General features: G+C 48.5%; 1 protein-coding gene across 2 annotated transcripts in view; it reads left to right on the forward strand.

Annotated features, from left to right (window-relative positions):
• Positions 1-22,556, forward strand: part of DEAF1 (DEAF1 transcription factor) — a 519,741-nt gene that overhangs the window by 417,482 nt on the left and 79,703 nt on the right. For both annotated transcript variants that reach the window (XM_078682816.1, XM_078682815.1), the window contains exon 10: positions 8,579-8,641. In XM_078682816.1, coding sequence (XP_078538942.1) covers positions 8,579-8,641 — 63 coding nt within the window. The remainder of the gene's footprint in view (positions 1-8,578; positions 8,642-22,556) is intronic.

Consider the following 22,556-nt stretch of genomic DNA (forward strand, 5'->3'; position numbering starts at 1 on the left):
TTACAAAAATAAAGAACAATAACAGTTCCATAACCATAAAAACCCACTCCCAAAACCCAACAACATGCACCAAGGTGGGCCGTAGGCCTCAGTAAGTGCAAAGAAAAGTGCGTTTGCCACCGTACATGCTGATGCAATGTGGGCGGATGCACAGCCGCCTCAACACTGCGTCATTCTCTCTCCTTCCTCCCTACCTCCCAAAGCACAAAGTGCGCTGCACTGCCTCCCTCAGGGCCCTCATTGGGAGGAAATTATCATACCACTCCACGTTGTTTGAGTGCTAAGGGCCACATTATTTACAACTGGCAAGCAAAGTAACCTGCAAGGGCTGAGTCGCACAAGCTACCCTGTCAACTGGTCTAACAAAAGGTTCTAAAGCAACCCACCTCCCCGAAGTATCCCTCACCCCTAACATCCCACCCCCCAAACTCTTCTGCACTGCAAACAAACTTTGAAATGCCACAAGTCCTTGTGGTCTTTGCACCGGAATCTACACTAACCATCTTGTCGAATCTGCCGGCTCTTAGACCACGCCTTGTCCTTGCCCCAAATCTTGGCTCCACTGTTCTTTCCTCGTTCTTTGCGGCATTTTTCCCCCAATCTGTTAAAATGTTTGATTTCCTATGCCAACAGAATACCCTACCCGGCGGTGTCAATTCTGTTCCCTCCAACTCAGAATCTTCAGCTACCGTTCCAGTGACCTCGTCAAACCTTCTAAAAACAAGATATTGCCCTGCTCAGACAAGTGTTGCGCGGAGTCAAAAATAATGCTCTGCTGCGCTAACATCCGCACCCCTCTCACCTTGCAGAAACCAGTTATCTCCCTATTAAGCTCCTTCCTGGCTCTATGTATCGCAGCCAGCCACTGCATGCCCCTCCATATCGTCCTGGACAACACCCTCGTCCAGAAAAAATCTGTGCCAACCATATTGACCATCAGCAATTCCACATTCTTCATAATGGACTTCAGCAAATCCAAACCAGTAGATTGCACCATATCATTCTCCACTAGATGAATGACTAAAACATTGGGCTTGCCACAGTGTGCCTTCTCCTCCCACAATGCCAGCACCAGTTGACCCCAACGCATCCCACCAAGGCCAAACCAATGAACCTCAACACCATCACCATCGTTTTTCAAATCCAGCTGGTTACCTCCAAATTGCTTCTATGTCTACACTCCGTCCCATTTCACCAAGGAGTGTCAGCAGATCCGTATATCCCAACTGTGAGACTCTGCGCAAGGAGCTCTTGCTAATAAAGCAAACAACATATTAGTTCATTTCCTGCTGAACATACTTCCACACACAACTGCTCCACCATACACCCAAACCTTTCAATCTGTCTCCCCCCCCATCCCTAGCCAGAAACCCTCCATCGCTGCCCCCATCCGAAATGGACGAGTGCCAAATTCCAGTGCCAGCAAGCCTTAAGCCCATAAGCATCCTCTCAGCACTCTCAGCACTTTCCTTGAACTTACTACAGAACTGTTCTTGTCCAAGAAAATATGGCCCTCACCCCATTCCCTTAACTCCAAAAAAGGCTTGCAACTACAACCAAGAGCAAACCTGTGCTTAACCTGAATGGTGTAAGTGCACCACTGCCCCCTTACCCATCTGGTCAGTCTTAGACCTCCACAGATGCACTTCAAAACCCTCTGTATGCCACACCAGGTTGGCCAATACCGACCCTGAGCTTTCTTTTCCACCTACCAACTATGAAACCCTAAATGCACTGAAGAACTGACTAGCACTCTGAAGAGCTGCTCTACTATAGCCCTCAGGAACCAAATCGAAATCTGACGCCATACCCGGAGTATCTGGCCATGCAGTTGGTATCAATCTTCTAACACCCTTCAACCCAGCTCTCTTCTGCATGGGTCATACCTCCATCGTTTCTTTCAGTAGACTGCAATACTTGTTAGCAGATAAACCCTTCTATATTTGACCCAAAATAAAATCCAGCATCTCCTCACATCTCAACCTTAACCCTACCCTGTCACAGCCCTGACATCTGGTCCCTAACTCGTATATATGCTTTCACAGCCCAATGTCCTTCAAGTCTTCTGAAACCTTCGTTCTTCACATTAGGGGCCGAACCACAGAACCTCTCCCACTGTGAACGAGAAAGTACATCAGAAACTCCATTATCCAGACACACAATGTGCTTAGCTTGAACCAGGGTGTTCTTCTCCAAGCAAAGCAAGTCCACTTCTCTCAGAACCATCAATGCCCAAGCATCAGAAGCAGTCATTCTATTCACCACCTAGACCGCTGCTGCATTGTCAGACACAAATGTCACCCTCCTGTTTCTCAACTCATCGCTCCACATTTGTGGGAACACACTGCCAACAGCAGTGGAAGAAATTCGAGAAAGGCAGTACTGTGGTTCTTGACCGTCCAAAATTGGGCCCATCTCTCTGTACCCAACGCCCCTCCCAGATCACCCCATAATCCCTGCTCTGATGCGTCCGAAGAAATATCCATCTTCCACATCATTGAGTAATTTTGAAGGCACATTGTCACTCTGTTATAACCCACCAAAAACACTTCCAAACCAACAAGTCATTCTTCACTCGTCTTGACAAACTAATCCTATGATGTGGCTTAACATCCCCACCTGCATAGCAAAGGCAATGCCTCTGAAAAAAGCACACCTCTGGGCCACCAGCCTACATTCAAAATTCAAATGTTCCAACACCTTTTGTCCCAGTGACTTCTCACACTTTCCTCTGTGCAGTAGCTCATCAGTCAAAGCAATCTGCAGCACCATTTACACAGAGTCTAACTCAATTCCCCAAAAAGTCAGAGTAGTTTCCAGACCCTCTTTCTTTTCTGCTGCTAGCGACATGCCAAAATGGTCCACAACCACCGCCATTGTCTCTATCTTGCAAACTCCCCCTCTTCCCCCATTCTCCCTTCTATTAAGAAATAGTACACGTATTAAAAAACTAAATCAGTTGCTACTACTGTGCAAACCACCCATCCGAGGAAGGTGATATACTTTTCAAATAGAGCACGAAACTGAACATCCTAAAGGCATGCACTTCACAACAAAGTAACCGCCCTGGGTCTATATTACCAGCAAGTGGAAATCATCCGGGTGCACTGACAGAAGACGAAAAGCCAATTTAATATCCGCTGTGCCCAGTTCTGCAGCAGCCTCACGCTTGCATATGCTGGCATGTGACACCCTCATACGCCTGGTCAGTGAAGTTATTCACAGAACCCTCTTCAGGCCATGATGGATGGTTTAACAGCCTGAACTTCCCCAGAACTTTCTTTGGCACCACCCCTACAGGGGACACCAGCAAGTTCCTCAATGGAGGAATCAGAAATATCCCTGCCATCCTACCTTGACTCATTTCATTCCACAGCTTCTCCCTTTTGTCGACCAACTTGGAGACCCATGTAAGGTATGTGAAAACCAAACCGAAACCCTCCAACAAAAAAACACTACTGCACTGTCCAGATATCTCTTTAACCCCAAAAGGGTTGCCTCCAATGTAACTGGAGTATTCGCCCTTTACCGCCAATCCTTTTGGCTTCCCCACTGCCCTGTCACATCAGTGATGGGTTGCTCCCTGCTGTGCAATGCAGCAGGGAGTGTCTGCACGGCACCTGCAACAGTCATGGCGAAACTTCCAGGAATACCTAGAACAGGCTAACTTGTTACGATTCCAACAGGCCCTTGTAAGGGGCTGCTTGACTGTCCCCTCACCCTGCTCCGGATGGGGCAACTCCGAAAGGGCTCGTAAGCAATAGGCTTCTGCAGGTCTCATTGGTGTCACTTACCATAGCCAAAGCTCCTGGTCAGTATATCTCCATGAGTTTGATAACTGCTTATCATCAGGGGCAGCCAGCACAGCTCACCGGTGGGGGTTGAGGGGATGCGGGTTGGTTTAAAACAAAAAATAATAATAAAATAAAACTTACCTTGCCGTCGCTGGGTCCCGCGTATTCTCTCCTGCTCACCTGGGTCCAACTCCAGGTTGGAACAGGAAGCAGACAGCCAGGCTCCCACCCCTTAGCCAATTACAATGCTGCAATGCAGCGTTGTGATTGGTCTGAGTGCTGTTACGCGGGGCTCAGCCAGGGGTTGGAGGGGTGGGTATGTTCTCCATGCAGGCTGTAATGTAGCCTGCATGGATAACAGCCCTCTTTGCTCACCGTCTCCTTATGCAGCAATTTAAACTAATTGAAATACTTACTTACCCAAATCTTATCCTTGGGCATCCGCACCAGATGATCCCCCGGGTTGTCACCTATGCCTATATACAGCAATGCCACATCAATCCCCTTCGGCGTTGTGACAGCCCCCGCGCAGTCTGCCCACTGAGATGTCCTCTGCCGTATTATTCCCCTTCTACTCCACCTGTTTTGTGGCACAGACTTCCTCCCTGCTAAACCAACCCTCTGTACCGTACTCAACCTCACTGTTGAAATCTGACCCTTCAAAGCATCACCGATGCTCCCCACACCTGAGCCTTGGTTTCCAACTTCATCTTTCCACTGTGCTGCTAGAAACCATCCCATGATTCCCACCATATTTTCTTCCACCTCTTGAAATCCCTCGCACCACCTAAACACCCGGCCCAGTCATGCACCTTTCCTTCTAATGGTAAACTTCCCCCATGAGTCCACACAGTTATTAATATCCCCCTTCCTGGCACCTCTCCATGGGGGGTGCCAGCTGTCTTCTCGTTTGCCACCATCCTGATGCCTATCCGGGCCACACCATTCCCATGTGTCTCTTGCCCTGATGTTCAACACTTATGCCTGGGCTACCCTCCCCACTGTCAGAAGACTCACCTCCACCTGCTCCTCTTGTGGACTATGGCCAGCACTCTCCTGAGCTGTCCTAGGCCAGTGTCAGACCCTTTTGCCGCTGAAGAGGAGGATCTATCTCCTGGCTGTCACTGTCGTCCACACCAGACACGTACCCATCCGTTGCTAAAGCATCTTATGGCCCAATTTTGGTACGCCCCTCATTAGGCATTGACGGCTCCGGGATCCTTACCACCACCAACCAGGTAGCCTTTCCAGGACCCCTTCACCACTTATAGCCACATCTACCTCCTCCAGCTATTCAAATTCCTCATTATTGTTCCGAAACCCAAAAACACCCCTCCTAGGAAGTGAGCCCACAACAGGGCCCCTATCCTGCAGGCACCTCCGGGGAATCTGTCTTGCCATATTTCCACATAGATACCACCAGACGACGGCACCCTCCCTAGGCCCTGGAGATCCCACTTGCCGAATATTCTCTGGAAGAAGTGGCACTCCAAAGTCCTCAGCAACCTCGAACAGATAGGAAATCTATACCTCCAATATGCCCCTGGTGGTGAGGCAGGCAACCCACTAGACACCTGGGACATTTGTTTTAATGGGTTTTGGGGTGGGGGAGACCTACCCAGACATTGGGCCGAGCCCCCACCCACAAAATAACCCTATCAGTCCCCCCGTCCTATGGGGCAGATAGGGCATTTTCCATGTTTAGTCTGTCCCCCGCATTGGTGGGGGTGAGAAAATCCAGGGATTATCTTTTTGTAAAATGGATGGGAGTGTCCCTCCCAACATCGGGTCGAGCCACAACCCCTGAAATGGCCCCAAAAGTCTTTTTACCCCTCCCCCCAGGGGCAGATAGGAGGTCTCTGCCTCCAATCTGCCTGGGATGTTTGGGGTCAGAGAGCCCACGTGATACTAGGAAGTTTTGTCTTTGCCATATAAAAGAGGCGATGAGGGTGTTATCTCTAGCTTTAAAAAATCTACTTGCCCACTTTCTTTGGTGAGTCATATTTTATCAGGACGAGCTATTGTTAGGGCCTACTGGCCCATATTGGCGAGAGAACTCTGGAGCTGTTCATCCAGAAAGTGAATGAGCAATAATAAAGATGCCTTTAAATCTTGTTTGTATCTTGTCACATTTGCAGTGCTTCAAATACCAAGGTCAAATGTCAGTTTATGTCTTTCTTACAAATTGTTGCATATTTTATCCTGGAGCTTGGTGTTTACCTTTCTTTCTCTGACTGCAAAGTTAGAGGATTTTGCAAATTGATCTATATCACAATCATTGTGAAATGAAAGGCTTTAGGGTGCTACTTTTTTGTTCCCTAGCACACAACATTTAATTGGCTTGTAAATGAATAATGTCAATATTTCAAAATATATCAGCAATTAGGAAAGCAAATTGTTTTGTAATTCAGAAATGTGACAAAAGCACAGATTTAATAGGATCAAATCAAAACAATTTTCTTGATGATGAGCAAATGAGAAATATTTGCAGAGATTCAATTACCAAACATTATACACTATTTAGTTTTATCAGTAAAACTGCATGCCAGTGGGAAATTATGTGGCCATTTCAATTGAAAATGTGCTGACTAAATGCCAGTGTGCTACAACATCATGCATTAGTGATATATGAAGTAAAAGTTAGGGGTTTTATTCTTGAACGTAGACATATTCCTGTCACAGCCCTGATGACAATGCTGTTAGCAAATTAGGAGGCAAGTCAGGTGTCATGCATACCATACATGTGGGCTGAATTTGTTTCATACATGGAAAACATGTTTAGTCTATTAAAGCAAACAAAATAGTTTTTTGTAAAGTAGACATGCTGAACTTGCTTATTTGAAGGTGATCTCATATGTGCTTATGAAGAAAAAAGCAGCTTAGTGAAATAACATATTTGTCCAGGATGACACAGTTTGAGACCTGTTTGTGGGTCAAGAGCATTAGAGTTAGGTCAAATAGGTTATTCAATAACTAGACCTGCATGTCTAGTAACATTTTTATTATTTTTCAAGGCCTAGTTTAGCCACAGACTGCACCAGGGGGGGTAAAAAAACTGTTATGCCCAAACAGAAAAGCTTTGGGCCTTCTCTGTCTTACTTGCCGTCACAACACAGCTATCTTGGCACCCAGTAAGTCCTCATATTGCCCCTACTGCCGAGCGTGGTTGTGTGGCTCTAAAAGGAGGATCTCCCACATCCCTCTCCACTAAATGGACTGCTGGAACTTGAGGTGCTGGAGGAAATTCCACTCTGTTGCCACTGGCCAACCCTGTACCCACCTTAGCTGTTGCTTAGGGGCTGGAGCCTCGCAGAAGGGCACTACGCTGAGGCTCAATCCCCATGCTGGTCCCACACTAGATGATTGTCGCCGCCCCCCCCCCCCACCCCCACCAAAGCCCCTCTTGATCTCACGTCCCCTGGTGCTTGAGTGCACCCAGGAACCTGCTGGACTAAGTCTATTTCCCCATACAGTTTAGCCAGGTACACCGAACCCAGGATATCACGCAGTAGCTATACATTCCCCACCCTTGATCGACCATAACAGGGTTTCAGGTCCAAGAAAGACCAAACGTTAAAGAACTTACTGCCATAATTCTCATCTTGCGGTTCACTGTGGACACAGGAAAACAACCTGGATCACTAATGAAAGATGCCCAATCAAACTGCCTCAGGATTATTTAAAGACTTTCTCTGCGCAGCCTTCCAAGACCTTAAAGATGAGATCTTAACCCTTAAATCGGACCTATGCTCCAAGCTGGGCTTCAGATTGGAGTAGGTAGAGAAAGGCCTCTATAAGCAAGTGGACCACTGTGATAAACTTAAACAACAATATATGCAGCTCCAAGACAAGTGTGAAGATCTTGAAAATAGATTGCGTGGGAATAACATTCAAATTAAAGGGATACCTTCAGATCCCCAACAGCGAACCTCTCCAAATACTTCCAGGATTTTTTATGCTATCTCGGAAGACCTTGAGTCCCCACGCATCACGCTAGATAGAACCCACAGATTGACTCAAAGGCGATCATTCAGGGGCCCTCCTTAGGATGGGCCATTACAAGGGTCCATTTGTACAAGAGCAAAGAGGCAATTATGTGAAAATCCTGTGAAGGGGTGGGGTGCAGATCACATTTGAAGAAGAATTTCTACTATTGTTCCAGGACCATTTGCCTATTGCCCTATTCAAATGCAGATCCTTTAAACTGTTCACACAGATTTTCTAAGGTCCAAAGGGGGTAAATAGATGTGTGGCATCCATTGTGGCTGCTTTTTTAGGTCTCGCCTAAGCCATCGCGTTAGCAATGCTTTGGCGAGATATAAAGTAAGGGCTTTCAAAAGTGCTCCCAAAGTGAGGATCGGGTACAGTGCATGTGCGCCGGGCACGCGCACCATTTGTCCGCCTTCTGATCACTATCGCAGCCGCTTTGATGTTCTCAGTGAGCCGCGCGGCCACTGAGAACATCAAAGCGACTGCGAAAGTTATGACCATTTGCCATCCGAAGCCCTCACTTTACTGCTTTGCTTGTTTTTTTTATTTCAGCACTTCGTGGGAGACCATTTGCTTTCTTGCTCCCTATTACTTCGTTCGTTTGTGATATATACACAAGAGTCCCTATATAACTACCAGTAGTGGTGGTAGATATATATATATAAGGAACCTATCCAATTTATCGTATTAACAGCCCAGGTATTTCCTAAACAATATATTTCTAGTGTTTCTACATTTGGAACAATGTTGAACCGCATCATTTTGGAGCTCATAGGTCTCAATCTCTATTTCAGTTTCAGAATCAGCTGTTCCAGCACGCAGAAGACCTTGACGGAAAAACTGAAATCATCATCAAGGTAAGTGATGGCACCTCCCTGATCTCTTTCTGCATGCCTATATGTATCCCTAGTACTGAGGTCATTGGAATTTTCAGCATAGGAGAACGAATTTGTGGGGCAGGGTTGATTGTTTTAGGCAGTAAGAATAGGCAAATTATGCGATCTAATGCAGCACATTCTGTGATAGCATTACTTCATAATTGTGTCATTTGTTTCACATGTTAACACTGTCTAGGCATTCGTTGCACGTTATTAGTACCAGTTTAACAAACCTCCAAATACATTAATAAGCAAATGAAAGCTGAACAGGCAACCCTTGAATTGGATATTCCACTGCACAGCAATATCTGATTTCAGTAACTTTTGATCCATTTGAGCTAGAATTTTTTTATTTTATTTTAAAATCTGCAGATTATGCAGCAGATAATATATTATGTGGCAAATGTGGTACATTCATAACTATGTGGAAAGTGCCACAGCTGTAAAATCACATAATTCCAGAGGTCCTGCCTACCACAGCCATATACCAAAATCTAGATCCTCTGTTTAGCATTTTGTGAGCTAAAGAAACCCCCTAAGGTAAATAAAACAAATGGCAATTTAGGAGCTTTGTGGAGAGACAGGGAGGACTGGGTTTGGGAGTCAGGGTCGTTTTTAGAGTAGAACAAGACTAGACTGTTGTCTATGAAAAGACATTCATATGACAACTTATAACCCCTACAGGCACCACAGGAAGTGTATAGTGAACTTGGCTCTGCCTCTTGCCAGAAATGCACCATTCAAACCTAACCATTTACATAGCAATGATTTACCTCTTTCGGATAAACTTGATCTATATCTACAAAAGAATAAACCTCCATGTAGTGGATGATGCTGATTTTTGCTAGTTATTTCTTTACTGATACTTAACATTTCAACACCGGAGGTAATATTTTAGTTTTATTTGAGCTTTTCGGATTTTTCTTGTTTATTTATGACCTGATTACTTATTAGTAATCTTTATTACTCTGTCTGTCTTCCTCACTGCAGTCCTAAATATTCTGTCAGTGTAAAGGGGAAAACCTCACAATGTAAGGACTTGGATGAGGAAGTCAGTGTTTTCTTGTGTATGTCAGGGGTATTTTATCACTGCTTTCCAAACCTTTTGAAACCAGTGCTTATCTGTGTTTATTCAGGTGCCTAACCCTGAAAATAGACAAAAACTGACTTTTCCAGTGTTTACAGAACATGTTTGCATTGCTTGTTATGAAGCACTTTTTCAATTTAAAGCAGAAGTAATGCAGGGCATGTAGTGTCTTCCCATTGGCAGCGGGTCCTTCCTTAGCCTCCCAAGCATTAACCAGCAGGTTGTATATACGAGATATGGCATGCTGCAACATTAGAGCCAAATGGCTGGGCGCCTCATTATGGAAAGAAACGTATTATCTCAGACGAGTATGCCATATTCTGAATTCTAAAAAGTTGTTTAATAGGGTGTAATGTTACATATCAGATACTGCCAATCCACTTTTGGCATTAAGCAATGTCATTATGTCACAACATAGCCTGGGTTGCTTGTATGCCCAAATCAATCTGATCAGCATTGTGAGCAGGTTTTTAGAGCATGCATCATCAAAGGAATTAGAATGTTTACAAACTAGTCATTTTGGGAGAACCACCAAAGTAGTAACGTCGGAGCAATCCATTTTTTACTTGTGTACTGTAATCGAATGATCACAGGCCATGATTTCCTTAGATTATCGTTCCCACGTCTCGGTGGATTTTAATCCCTAGAGAATTTACTGAATCTTCTATTAATTGCAGGGAATAGTCAAGAGTCAGCACTGTGGAGGAGGCTGGAGTCAGAGGAAGTACCTCAGCCTTGCTCCACTTGCTACACTTAATTCGCAGCTCTGATAGTGCCCAAACCGTAAAATATCTGCAACTACAGGGGATATATTCCAGTTCAGTTCCTTATTTTATAACATGATAGCATCTGTATGGAAAGATACCGGTGGTACCCCCATTCTCATCCCTCAGAATGAGTGGTTCTCTTAGATAGCACAGATCAGTGGTTCCATGGTTTACATAAAGAACAGGGGAGGCAGGAAACACCCCCGCCTAGTGTCCTTTTATGTTAACTGTGTGCGATGTACCTCCGTTCACCCTCAGCCAGGACACAGTGTCAGAATACAGAATTAAGATCATCCTAGTATTCTCTCGCCCGTCAAAGTTGTGCGAACAAGAAGGCCCATTCTACTGAACTAAAGGTTTTCTCCATGCCACGTAGCACCACTATCACAGTCCGGTATGGGTTAATTTGATGAAGTAGGGCAAAAAACTTTTGGCAGGTGTTTGTTGTAGAATCGACAAAGTATTTATCAAGCTTGCTCTTGGAGAATCAAACCCTCCTATATGGTCATTTTTGCCAGTATCTTCGTGTACATATTAATTAGTGAGTGGTCTTTATTCAGAATGCACATGAGGAGTGGTCGTTACCAGGTTTATGTGGAGTGATTATATTTGCCTCCCTAAGCATGGGAGGGAGAATGCTTTGCTCTCTCATACGTCTCAAGTAGGTATCCAGCCAGCATGTCCACTTATTCCTTAGAGAATTCAGTGGTTAGTCATCACTACATGGCGATCTTCTCCCTCAATGGCCTTGATGACTATTTTGATCTCAGAGAGGGAAGTTTAATGCATCAGAGTCACACACTCATGATTATCTAGTCAGTCTAGGACAGCCCTTTCAAAATATGCTCCAATATTGTTTATGGAGTGTCACTTTGGGATGTCTAGAGCTTTGTATTATAGCTACCTGTGGTAGCTAAGATGTCCAATGTAGTACTGCACATCTGCCCCTCCTCATCTTCTGTCTCAGTTACTTCGCACGAAACGCACTGTGGTCACACCAGTCTGGCCACAGTTCTTCCCGGACACTCCACATCCCATGCCTTCTGATAACCATGTATTTGTTCAAGTATGTTCTCTATCTGGTCCCACTTGAAATTCCAAGAGGCCTGTTCAAAATGTCTTGCCGGTGTGTTATGCTCAGTCTACTGCCGGTACTTTTTTAATGGATCCATAGTGGCCTGTAGACAGTTAGGCACACTGGCCTGCTTAGCTATGCTGACTCCCCATATATATATATATATATATATGCCTTGAAAGCTTTCCACAGAGTGCCAGTTCTTCCTACAAAGCTTACATTTAGGTGAAAATATTCATTCATCACTGCCCTCCCTTCCTCTACAAGTACAGTGTTTAATAATGTCTCAGACAAGAATCAACACATTTTTTGTTCACCATACCAGGTAGGCTGCTTTAGTGTAATCCAACAACGTACAAGCTCATGTCCCTGTTGTAGTCACCGAAGTGCTTACATCCGCACGAGGAGCCATTGGTCTATGTCGGATAGCACATCATGCACAGAAGAGTAAAATGTATATTTCTGCCCTCCCATGATTCTTCAGTTGCTGTTCATGTGGATATCAATGCAATTATCAACAATTAACTATCATCCTTATTAATAGAATCACCCGTTCTGAACCTCGACGCGCAAGTACATGGTCAGGCAGGCTCTGCAACCTTGACCTGGGATTACTGATTGATGGCTCACAGGTGGGAGGTTTTGTAGCTGGCGGGCAAGCTCTCTGGCAGTAAACTCTTGATCAATTCCCCACATAGGTGCCCAAAAAAAACCCGACATATGGCCAGTGAGGGTATGTCGTTCTAAAAAAACACCATAAAGTTAGCTGTCACATGGGTTAGGACCGCCCCGCCAAACCCTTGTTTTAACCTTCTGCCAGATTAGTTGTTTTTTCCTGTCTGGCGGGCGGTTCTTTGGCTCTCCCACAGTAGTGCCTATGATAAAGGCACCGCAATGGGAACGTCAAAATCAGTATCTGCATGGCATGAACTGCTGCAGTCCTTGCTGTGCGGGTACTGGGGTGCATGCACACTGTGTGCATTCACATGGCGCACTACCATGAAAAGTGCGGCGCTGAGGAAATTCATAATATGCTTGGCAGGCCACAGCAGCCACAAGCATATTGCAGCCTTAAGAATGCAGCGCCACCCCTGATCCCTGGCGTTTGCAGTGGCCCAGGGAGGCCGACTGCCCTGGTCATAAAAATGTCAATTGTTTTAACATTTCCATTTATGGAGTGCTGTTCTGTATTCATACATATATATTTCACTTTTCCATGGATTTAAGAGCAGTCTACATTTAAGCCATAATTGCTGATAAAAGTGCTGGGCTTGTTACGCGGCATACTTCGCACCATAAGATATTGCCCTTTCTATGTTCGCAATAGTGTGGAAATGTTAAAACAATTGACATTTTTAAATCAGTTAACTAACCCTCTTCAAAATATGTTGTACGTCAAGTGGATCCTATGTACTCCTCCAACCCCACTACAACCCCAGAGCCAGATGCATCTCTTGAAGAAATGCCATAATTATTTAAAGGTAAATGCATTCCTCCTAGTTTTACTCCTTTGCTTTAATTCATTACAATTGAGGCTACCTTGCCTCATTGGACACCTTAGCATGTGATTACAATCAATGAAAGCCCCTCCACAGCTACTTGTTTGGTTAATGCAAAAGCTCAGTATTCAACAACTCAGTTCTTCCGTACCAGGAGGACAGGAGGGACTGTGAATTAAAGCGAGGGAGTACAATTTAGAGTAATGCACTTATGACTGTACCCCTACACCCCTGCCTCCTTTGAATTAATTATAAATGAGCGCTAGAGAGCAATAAACACAAAACAACTGGAGTTGTGTGCTTGCACAATCAGGCTTTATTTTTTTGTTGAAATATTTTTATTTTTATTTTATAGGTACACAACAACACAATCATGTAATCAAGGAAGCACGCACCCATAACCCCCCTCCGCCCGCCCCTGATTCGCATATTCCTGACAAAATTAACTCCAATCTGATCCGACATCAATTGCATCATTGTATTGTGATCTAAAAACATCCTAGTCAAACCTGTCCCATTTGTGCACTTGTAAGTACGCCGGTCAGCACCGACGTCTCCACCCTCACAGCCCCCCATTAAAACCATGATAAGAGCGCCAGCTGGACCAGACCCATCGGAACTTCCTCGGGCACCCCCTAGCCTTATCGGTCACTCTCTCGGCGGCCATGTACATGTCTAGTCCTCTCCTCCATTCCTCTAGTTCCGGGACGGTCGGGGCCCCCCAGTGTTTTGCTATGTCCCTCTTCGCCACCACTAGGGCCAACATCAGGAAGATCAGTAGGGGTCTAGACAGGTCTACGTCATTCGTCATCCCCAATAGGGCCAGCCTGGGCTCCGGGTGCAGCGATGTCCCCAAAACCTCAATCAAATTCACTAAAGATGGCGATCCAGTATCGTTGTATCACATTGCAGGTCCACACAAGGTGGTAAAAATCCCCGTCCTCTCGGAGGCACCTGAGGCAGCTCTTGTCTGTCGCCCTCCCCATTTTATAGAGCCGCACTCTATCGTAGTATGTTCTGTGGAGCATATTAAATTGGAAAAGGCTCAGCCTGGATTTAATTGTGACATCCCTTGGGTGCATTAACACTATGTCCCAGTCAAGGTCATCCATTTCTCCCACCTCCGATTCCCACATCTGTCTAAGTTTCGCTAGGTCGCCCAGCATGTTATTGGTTAGGGTTTTGTATGTGAGTGAGACTGTCTTCCCTTGAACTTGTTCTTGCAATAGTCGTCCCTCCAGTGGCACATATTCTGGGAGATCGGTTATTTAGATGTTTTGGGCTCGCCAGGCGTGTCGTAGCTGTGCATATTTGAAGAATTGTGAGTGGTGCAAACCAAATTCCGTTTTCAATGCCATGAAGGATTTTAGGGCCTCTTTGGAGATCACATCGCCTATAGTGTAGATGCCTATGTCGTCCCATTTTTGAAAGCCTTTCAGTTTGCTCAGTTCCGTTAACCACTTGCAGTGCCATAGCGGCGTCTGCCGTGTGGGAGTCTTCTCCCACCCAGTGCGCTTTGTAGCCTTATACCACGAGTTTAGGGTTGTGACCGTCGCCGGAAGAAGCGGCTCCCGTCGGTTGCCCCCATATAGGTAATATAGTAAGTTTCGGGTGGACATTTTGTACCTTTCAAGGGCATAAGTAGGGTGATCTGCCGGGGCGTGCAACCAGTCATTTATCGGGGCCAGATGCTCTGCCCAATAATAGGCTTCCAAGTTTGGAAGCGATATCCCCCCGCTGTATTGGTATTTCTGGAGGGTGGTTAGTGCTTCTCTAGGTTGTTTACCCAACCAGAGGAAGGCCCTCAGGTCCGCGTGTATTCTGGAGAATACATTGGCTGGGAGTGTGTAGTATTCGTTCTGTAGGGCATAGAGGTACTTGGGTAGGATAATCATCTTATACAGGGCCGCTCGGCTCAAAAGAGTGAGGGGGAGTTGTCTCCATCTGTCCATGTCCGCAATGGAATTCAGGATAATTCGCTCCAGGTTACTTTGGAACGACAGGGACCTGTCCTGAGTCACATAGACTCCGAGATATTGGAAGCCCTCAGTCGTAGTCGACAATTGTTCTGGAAGTGCCACCCAGTCTCCCCGTCCCCCGGTGTCATAGAGGAGCGACTTATGCCAATTGATTCGGTAGCCCGCATGCCTACCATATTGTTCGAGTTCATGGAACAGTGCTGGCATGGTTGTCTCCAGATGCGTAATATATAGCAGGATATCATCCGCATACAGGGAAATTTTCTCCTGTGCGGAGTCCGTCTCATTCCTCCTAAAGCCTCTAATGTCCGTGTTGTGCCGGATCCGAGCGGCCAATGCCTCGATGGTAAGCGCAAAGAGAGGGGGGGACAACGGGCACCCCTGACGGGTACCCCTCTGGATCTGAAAGCTTCTAGACAGTTTTCCATTCACTCTTACTCTAGCCCAAGGTTCAGTGTAGAGGAGCCGTACCCATGTCAGGTACTTGGGTCCAAAGCCAAAGTTAAGAAATATTCCCTCCAGGAACGGCCAGTGAACAGCATCAAAAGCCTTTTCGGCGTCGAGGCTAGAGGAACCAATGAGGCTCCTCTCTGGCCCGCACCTCCTGCAACCAGTTGTGTGAACGACGAAGGTTCAATCTGGTGGCCCTGTCTGGTAGGAATCCCGTCCGGTCCAAATGTATGAGGTCCGGTATCACTGACCGTAGTCGCAGCGCCAGAATGGTGGCCAGAAGTTTCACCTCCGTGTTAAGGAGGGAAATGGGCCGATATGACGCTCAATCGTCTCGCGGTTTTCCCTCTTTGTAAATTGGGATGATGGTCGCTGTGGCGAGGTCAGAGGGAAGTCTCCCGTCCTGAAAAGCTCCCTCGAAAAGACCCTTCAGGTGGCGGTTCAAGAGGTCCGCCGTGCGTTTGAAGAACCCCGCTGGGAAGCCATTAGGCCCCGGGGTCTTACCTGGGCGCAGTCTGGCCAGTGCGACAGATATGTCTTCCAAGGTGACGTCAGCCTCCAGGGCCTGGAGAGCCTCAGGAGACACAGCCGGCAGGTCCACTCGCTCCAAGTAGTTTAGAGCATCCTCACGCGTTCCTAGTTCCCTAGCAGCACAAAAGAGCTCATAGTGCGAGGCAAATGCCTCTGCTATTTGAACATCGGACTCAATCTTCGTCCCATCCGGTCCCTGAATGTGTTCCACCCACCTGGCCACACGTTCCTTTTTACTCAGCCATGCCAGCAATTTGCCTGACTTGTCCCCCACGTCATATAAGCGATGGAGGTTGGCCAGGGCTTGGGTTTTAGCTTCCCCGGTCACCAGTTCTCTATAGTGTTTCTGTCGGTCGAGGAGTTTCCTGAGAGTCTCAGCATTCCGGGAAGTCTGATATTCTCTCTCCAGCCCCAGAATAGACGCCTCCACCTCCGCTACCTCCGACTGGATTTTTCTCCGTTTCTCCGCCAGCCTACTTTGTATCCTATCTCGTAGTACTGGCTTCAGCGCCTCCCAGAAGGTCACCCTCGAGTCAACCATCCCTTCATTTTCTGCGATGTAGACTGTCACGTCAGCCCGCACACCGCGCAAAACCTCCGCATCTTGTAGGTCCCATGCCGCTAGGTGCCAGGAAGCCCCATCCGCATTCCGTCCCCATCCCACTTTAATTAGCAGGGGGGAGTGGTCGGAAATCCCCCTCACATTATATGCCGCGGTATCGCCTACGGCCAAGTATTGTCTGGACATAAACACATAGTCCAGTCTCGAAAACACTTTATGTGCACCCGAGTAATAGGAGTAAGCCTTCTGAGTGGGATGCAGCCACCTCCAAACATCAGTAAGTCCTATATTGGCGATCAGTCGGTATAGGGGGGACTGAACCCCCGTTCTAGACGCAGCGGATGACCGATCGAGCTGTAGGTCCATAACGTCGCTGAAATCTCCCCCTAATATTTGGACGGAGTCAGCCGTGTCTAAAAGTATGTCAGCTACTTTCCTGAGGGTGCTCGCCTGTAGCTTCGGCGGCGCATAGACTGAAATGATTGTGTATGTACGTCTGTTCCAAGTCCCCTTGACCCCCACATATGTCCCCAGTGGGTCTATCCACGAGCGGGTGATATGGAATGGGAAGGTCTTCTTTATGATGATGGCCACCCCTCTCGAGTCAGTAGTGTAACCTGCATGCGCTAGTACTTTGTGTCGGCCTCTGGCCAGAAAGGCGCAGTTAGTCCTTTTAAGATGCGTTTCCTGCAGTAGTAGTACGTCTGGGTTTTGTCTTGTAACATATGCGTTCACTAAGCCCCTCTTGATCTTATTGCCCAGTCCATTTACGTTCCAGGTCAGGACACTGAAACCCCTATGGTCTTTAGACCGTGTGTCGTCGTCTCCCGCCATTTATGTGCATAAAACGATGAATTTGGTCGAACTCGGGTATGCCAGCGAGTAGTGGAGTCTGAAAGTGCGTGACTGTGTGTACATGAGTGCCACCTTCCCCCCCAACCAACTCCCCCTCAACTGAACTGCGCCTCCCTCCCATGCCCACCCCCCACCTCCCAAACCTGAGGTAACGTGGAACTCCCCCTCACCTCCCCCCTCCTCACCTCCCTCCCCTTCCAGTCCCATCCCCTCGCAAGGCAGAACTGTCAGTAGGAGAAGGTCTGTCGCCCTCCCGTGCTTCTCCCCCTTCAGCCTGCTCTAACCAACTTCTCCAAGAGCATGCAACACTACTTCCCCCAAACAAGCTCAAATATCAAAATTGAGATAACTGTGCAATTGAGAACGAAAACCAGTAAAAAACAATAAGTATGGGGAGGAGCCAAGATGGCGATCGCAGCGGCTGCTTAGGCTCCCGGCTCCGGGTGCCCTCTCCCAGCACGCAGACATCCTGATACCCATCCTGAGCGGACGCCGCAGATTCGTGGAGATGAAGTGCAGGGGACACCGGCGATATGCTCTGGTGATCCCGACCTGCGGTAGAAATGCAGAACTCTCCCCTCGGCCTCTCCGGCCTTTGGAGGACTGAGTCCGGGGTCCCGAGTGCGCAGCGAGGCCGGCCACCAGCGGGACCATCTCGGCCGTGAGCGGGTGACAGGAGTAATCGGCCTTAATTGAGACTCCGCACGGTCGCCTCATAGGGCATTCGTCCAGCCCGCATCGAGGGATGACATTGTGAGCCGCGCGGCGCCGCGGCTTTGGGGACAGCTGTGATCGCCCTGCCCTCCTTAGTTGTCGAGTGCGGCCATTGTTTTGATTCCCTACTGGGAGTTGTGGGCAGCCTACATTGAGATACGGGACCCTATTATCTGCAGCAGGGGCTCCGACCTGCACCGCCAGTTGTGTAGCCCACTGTCCCTGGCACTGACTGTTCCGGGCCATATCGGGCCGTTCCACGTTATTATTTCATTGACCCATACCGGATCATCACGGGGCTGAACAGCGCCAGGTTAGCTATGCCGGGGGAAGGTGCCCTACATCAGGTACCCCCGCCTGGGAGGGAGAGTGTTGTGGATTGTGGTGTTGCCCCGCACGCATCTGGAAAGGAGCCCGACTTGAACGATCTCATGGCGGCACTGGGTTCCCTTCGTGTGGCTCTCATTGGCGGCGCCTGGGCTTTGGAGAAGAGGGTGGACGCCATTTCCGCCTCCTTGGGACAAAGAGAATTGCGCTGCCTGCGGTGGCATGATGCTGACGTTGCACCTTCCCCAGAGAGGAGTGTCCCGTCTTCTCCCGAGATACCGACTGACCCGATGTGTGGTGCGGACGACTCTACTTGGCCGTGTCCTGCTCCCCGGACGAACGACTACCACCGGACAGCTCCTCAGAAACCCCGGCCGTTGCGATTGCCACGAACCGTAGCAGTGCTTCTTTCCTCGATACTTTGTAGCCCACACTTTGGCCGCAGGAGCTGTGAAGTGACACCAACGATATGGCTCGAGCCTAGCAGGACAGTGACGGTTGGTTCTCGATTGTTTGAAACTAAATGGGGGTTGGAGCGACTTCGTTTTGCCGTACGACCGGGCTTTAATGTATGTTATCAAATACTGCTTGCTCAGCTTACGCACAAGGAGGGGCCGGATAGACGGGGACAGGGTTGAAAACTGTTTGCTGAACCGGGACTGATATCTGATGGCTGGCTGGCAGAACTGTGCTTGTTACGGGGCTCACGCTGATGACCAGGACTCCTACGATTTGTCTGTATACTACTCTGTGTATATCTTCCACGAATTGGCTCTGCTTTTTGTACAATCATGGCGTGCGTGGGGGGGGGAGGGGGGACCGGGGGACACACAGAATGGCCCTCCTCCGCATTCTTTCCTTGCTGGCCTTCGGGCTGGGCGGGGGGGATTTTCCTACCTTTGGGAGGGGTTTCTTTATTTTTGGGGCGACAGGCACGCTGCTAGGGTTTAGGCTGCAGCCATCTGCAGGGGTGCAGGGTGGGGGGTTGGGGGGGGGGGGTTCTTGTCCGGGGGTGTTTTCATTTCTACGGCCTTTTTGTTCCTTCCTTTCTCTTTCTCTCTCTTGAGTAACACTTTGGGATATTTCAGCCTAAAGGGTTTCTTCTCCCTTTCCTGTAACTATATATCGGGTATTCTTTATGGGGCGACAGGCACGCTGCTAAGGGGGGGGGGGGTAAGCCATAGCCTCTGCAGGGGTGCAGGGTGGGGGGTAGGGGGAGGGGTCCTTTTTTTTTTTTTTTTTTTTTTTTTTCTTGTCCCCTTTTTTAGTTTCTATGGGTCCTTTTTTCCTTCACTCACTTATCCTTCTTCGTCCTCTTATTCTTTCCCTTTCTCTTGGGTCATTATGGAGGTTAAGTATTACGCCTCTTGTCGTATCTGTGTTTTGGTATATTGGTAATTTCTTACGGTGGTCTTGCGTTCATGGGGTGGGCGATGACTGGTGCGAACTGTGATTGCTTATTCCTTCATTTCGATATGTGTACTGTAGCACCGACAAGTCGACAACGGTTACTAGCTCTGCTGACATCCTGATGTATGCATTGCCCACCCTATGCCATTAGCTTGATTGTATGCCATATGATCCTTCTCATTATATAATTTAAAATGAACCTTCACTGATCCTTTACCTCGGTGGGCGCGTCCAGCTGAAGTGCTTTTGTATTGTATGCAATATGATGTGAGGTGGAATACTAAGGTAATTCTTGATGGCCGTAATTGCTACAAACAGATTTCGAGGCCGGCCAGGTTGGTTGTAGGCCCGTAATTGTATTTACATGCTGCATAACAAAGGTTTAATAAAAAAATAAAAAAATAAAAATAAAAAACAATAAGTATAAGTATAAGAGGGCGTGTCAACTTGCGTGCCCCCCATCGACGAGCTGCAGTCTCTATAGCCTGGTCCGCCATTGATCATGAATGGGAGTCCTGAGTGTCTGATTGGGGGACACTATTCCGCCCCGATGCGTCTTGTTCCAGGTCTCGGATCGCCTCTGCCAATGGGTGAATGGAGTTCGACCCCCCTCCTCTTCTTCTCCCCCTGAAGTACGGCTCCCAACATCGTCGTCATCCTCTCCCTCTGAGCGGGCATGTCTTCGTAGGCAGTTGAATCTGGATCCCGCCGTGTCTCTCCTTCCAGGCGAGGCCGAGTGTCCATGCCGTCTACCCCCTGGGCTATGTCCCGGATAAGGAGTCGCCGGGGTTTGTCTCTTTGCCCTTTGGGACTTCAGTCTCTGTGCCTTTGGTAGTACCCACTGGGGCCTCTGGAGCGTCGACCTGTCTGCCATTCCGCGTCCAACGGTCTCCCTGCTGTGGAATATAGGACGTTCTTCCAGCCATTGCCAGGCATCTTCCGGATGGTTAAAGAAGTGTGTTTTTTCCTTGTAAATCACCTTCAGCTTTGCCGGGAAGAGGAGCATATAGGAGATATTCATGTCTCTCAGTTTCGCCTTCACCGCGTCAAAGGAGCGGCGTTGTTTCTGCACCTCTTGGCTGTAATCCGGGAATATCATAATGTTCGTGTTTTCCAGTCGGATCTCCCCCAACTTTCTGGCCTCTCGCAGAATCAGGTCCCGGTCCGCGAAGTTGAGGAAGCGCGCAATGACTGGTCTAGGTCTCGCACCCTCCGGCGGCTTTGCCAAGAGGGCCATGTGCGCCCTTTTGATGATAAAGCAAGTCGAGAACTGCGCCGCCTGGAAGGTTTTGATCAGTCAGGAGTGGAGGAATGCTGCCATGTTCGTCCCTTCAATTCCCTCTCTAAAACCACGCCCTGTTTTCGGCATCGTCCACCTTCCACAGCAGTTGGCTATGGGATGCCTGCAGTTCCGCCATGTCTTTTCTCAGGGTAGAGATCGAGTCTTCCGCCTTGCCTATCCGTGTCTCAGCAGTAGTTACTCTTTCTGTTAACTTTTGTAAGTCTTGCCTCAGCAGTGTCACCTCCGAACCCCACCTCGCCGATTTTGACTTCTAGGGCAGCCCGAGACTCCTGAATGTCAGTCCGCGACGCCTGAATGGCTCCCATTAGCAGGTCAGTATCCGAGCGCACACCGGGGGCAGCGGAGAGGGCATCCGCCGACTGTCTTGGCGCAGCGAAATTATCCATGGGACCCTGTTTGGAGGTTTTGGGGATTGTATCCTTCTTCCCCATACTGGTGTTACAATGGAGTCGCTCTCGCTAGGAAACTCGCTTTTCACGCCGGCTCCTTCGCTCGGGCCGCGATCGGGGGTCAGCGAGCTCCTCAGTCTGCCACAGGGGAGGGCAATCCGGCCACTCCGCACGGCCATCCCCGGAGGGCCAAGCGCGTCCTCTGCCCGTCCCCCCGTGGCCTCGGTTTGTGTAGTCGGCTGTGTTTTAGTCCTGGCCAGTACTCCAATGCCTGTGCCGGCCCAGTGTCACAGACTTCGCCAAGTGCCCCACTGAGTGTCCGGGTCCTGCCGCCCCGTCTCAGGGTCTGGTCAATGCAGGATGTATCGTCCCCCCCCGGCCATAGGACCGTATGTCTGACCTCCAAGATGTCCAGGTGCCTCTCTCGAGGGAACAAGGGCTGCCCAGCACGGTGCGGAGTGGAGGGGACACCACAGGGAGACCGCGACTCGAACAGGATCGATGCGGGCCGAGGAAGCCCGGACAACAACACCAGGCAGCAGGTTGTGGGAAGCCTCTAGGTCCAGAGAGCATGCACTCAGTTGCGGGGCCGGGATCGGCTCCAGAACGCACTCGGGCTCCGCATCGCGGCTCCGGCCGCCATATTGGTATAGTACTCGGGCCCTGCCAGGAGCCCGGACGCCTCTACGGGGGTTGTCCTCTGGCCACGCGGGCCCCGCACAGTCCCTCCCTCGCTCTCGATTTGGATGCAGCTCGCCGGGAGCTCTAGAGAAGCACGTCTTAGCAGGCCATGCTGTTGGCCACGCCCCCCCCCCACAATCAGGCTTTATTGACATAATTCTCCTTCTTCTCCATTACATCATAGAGATGAGGACTGTGTAACCCAATATATCATCATGGTGTTTTGCTTCCGAAACTTTGTAATGTTTAATGAAGGTTAAAGAGA

This window comes from Lissotriton helveticus, chromosome 3_1, assembly GCF_964261635.1.
Source record: "Lissotriton helveticus chromosome 3_1, aLisHel1.1, whole genome shotgun sequence".
Lineage (NCBI taxonomy): Eukaryota > Metazoa > Chordata > Amphibia > Caudata > Salamandridae > Lissotriton > Lissotriton helveticus.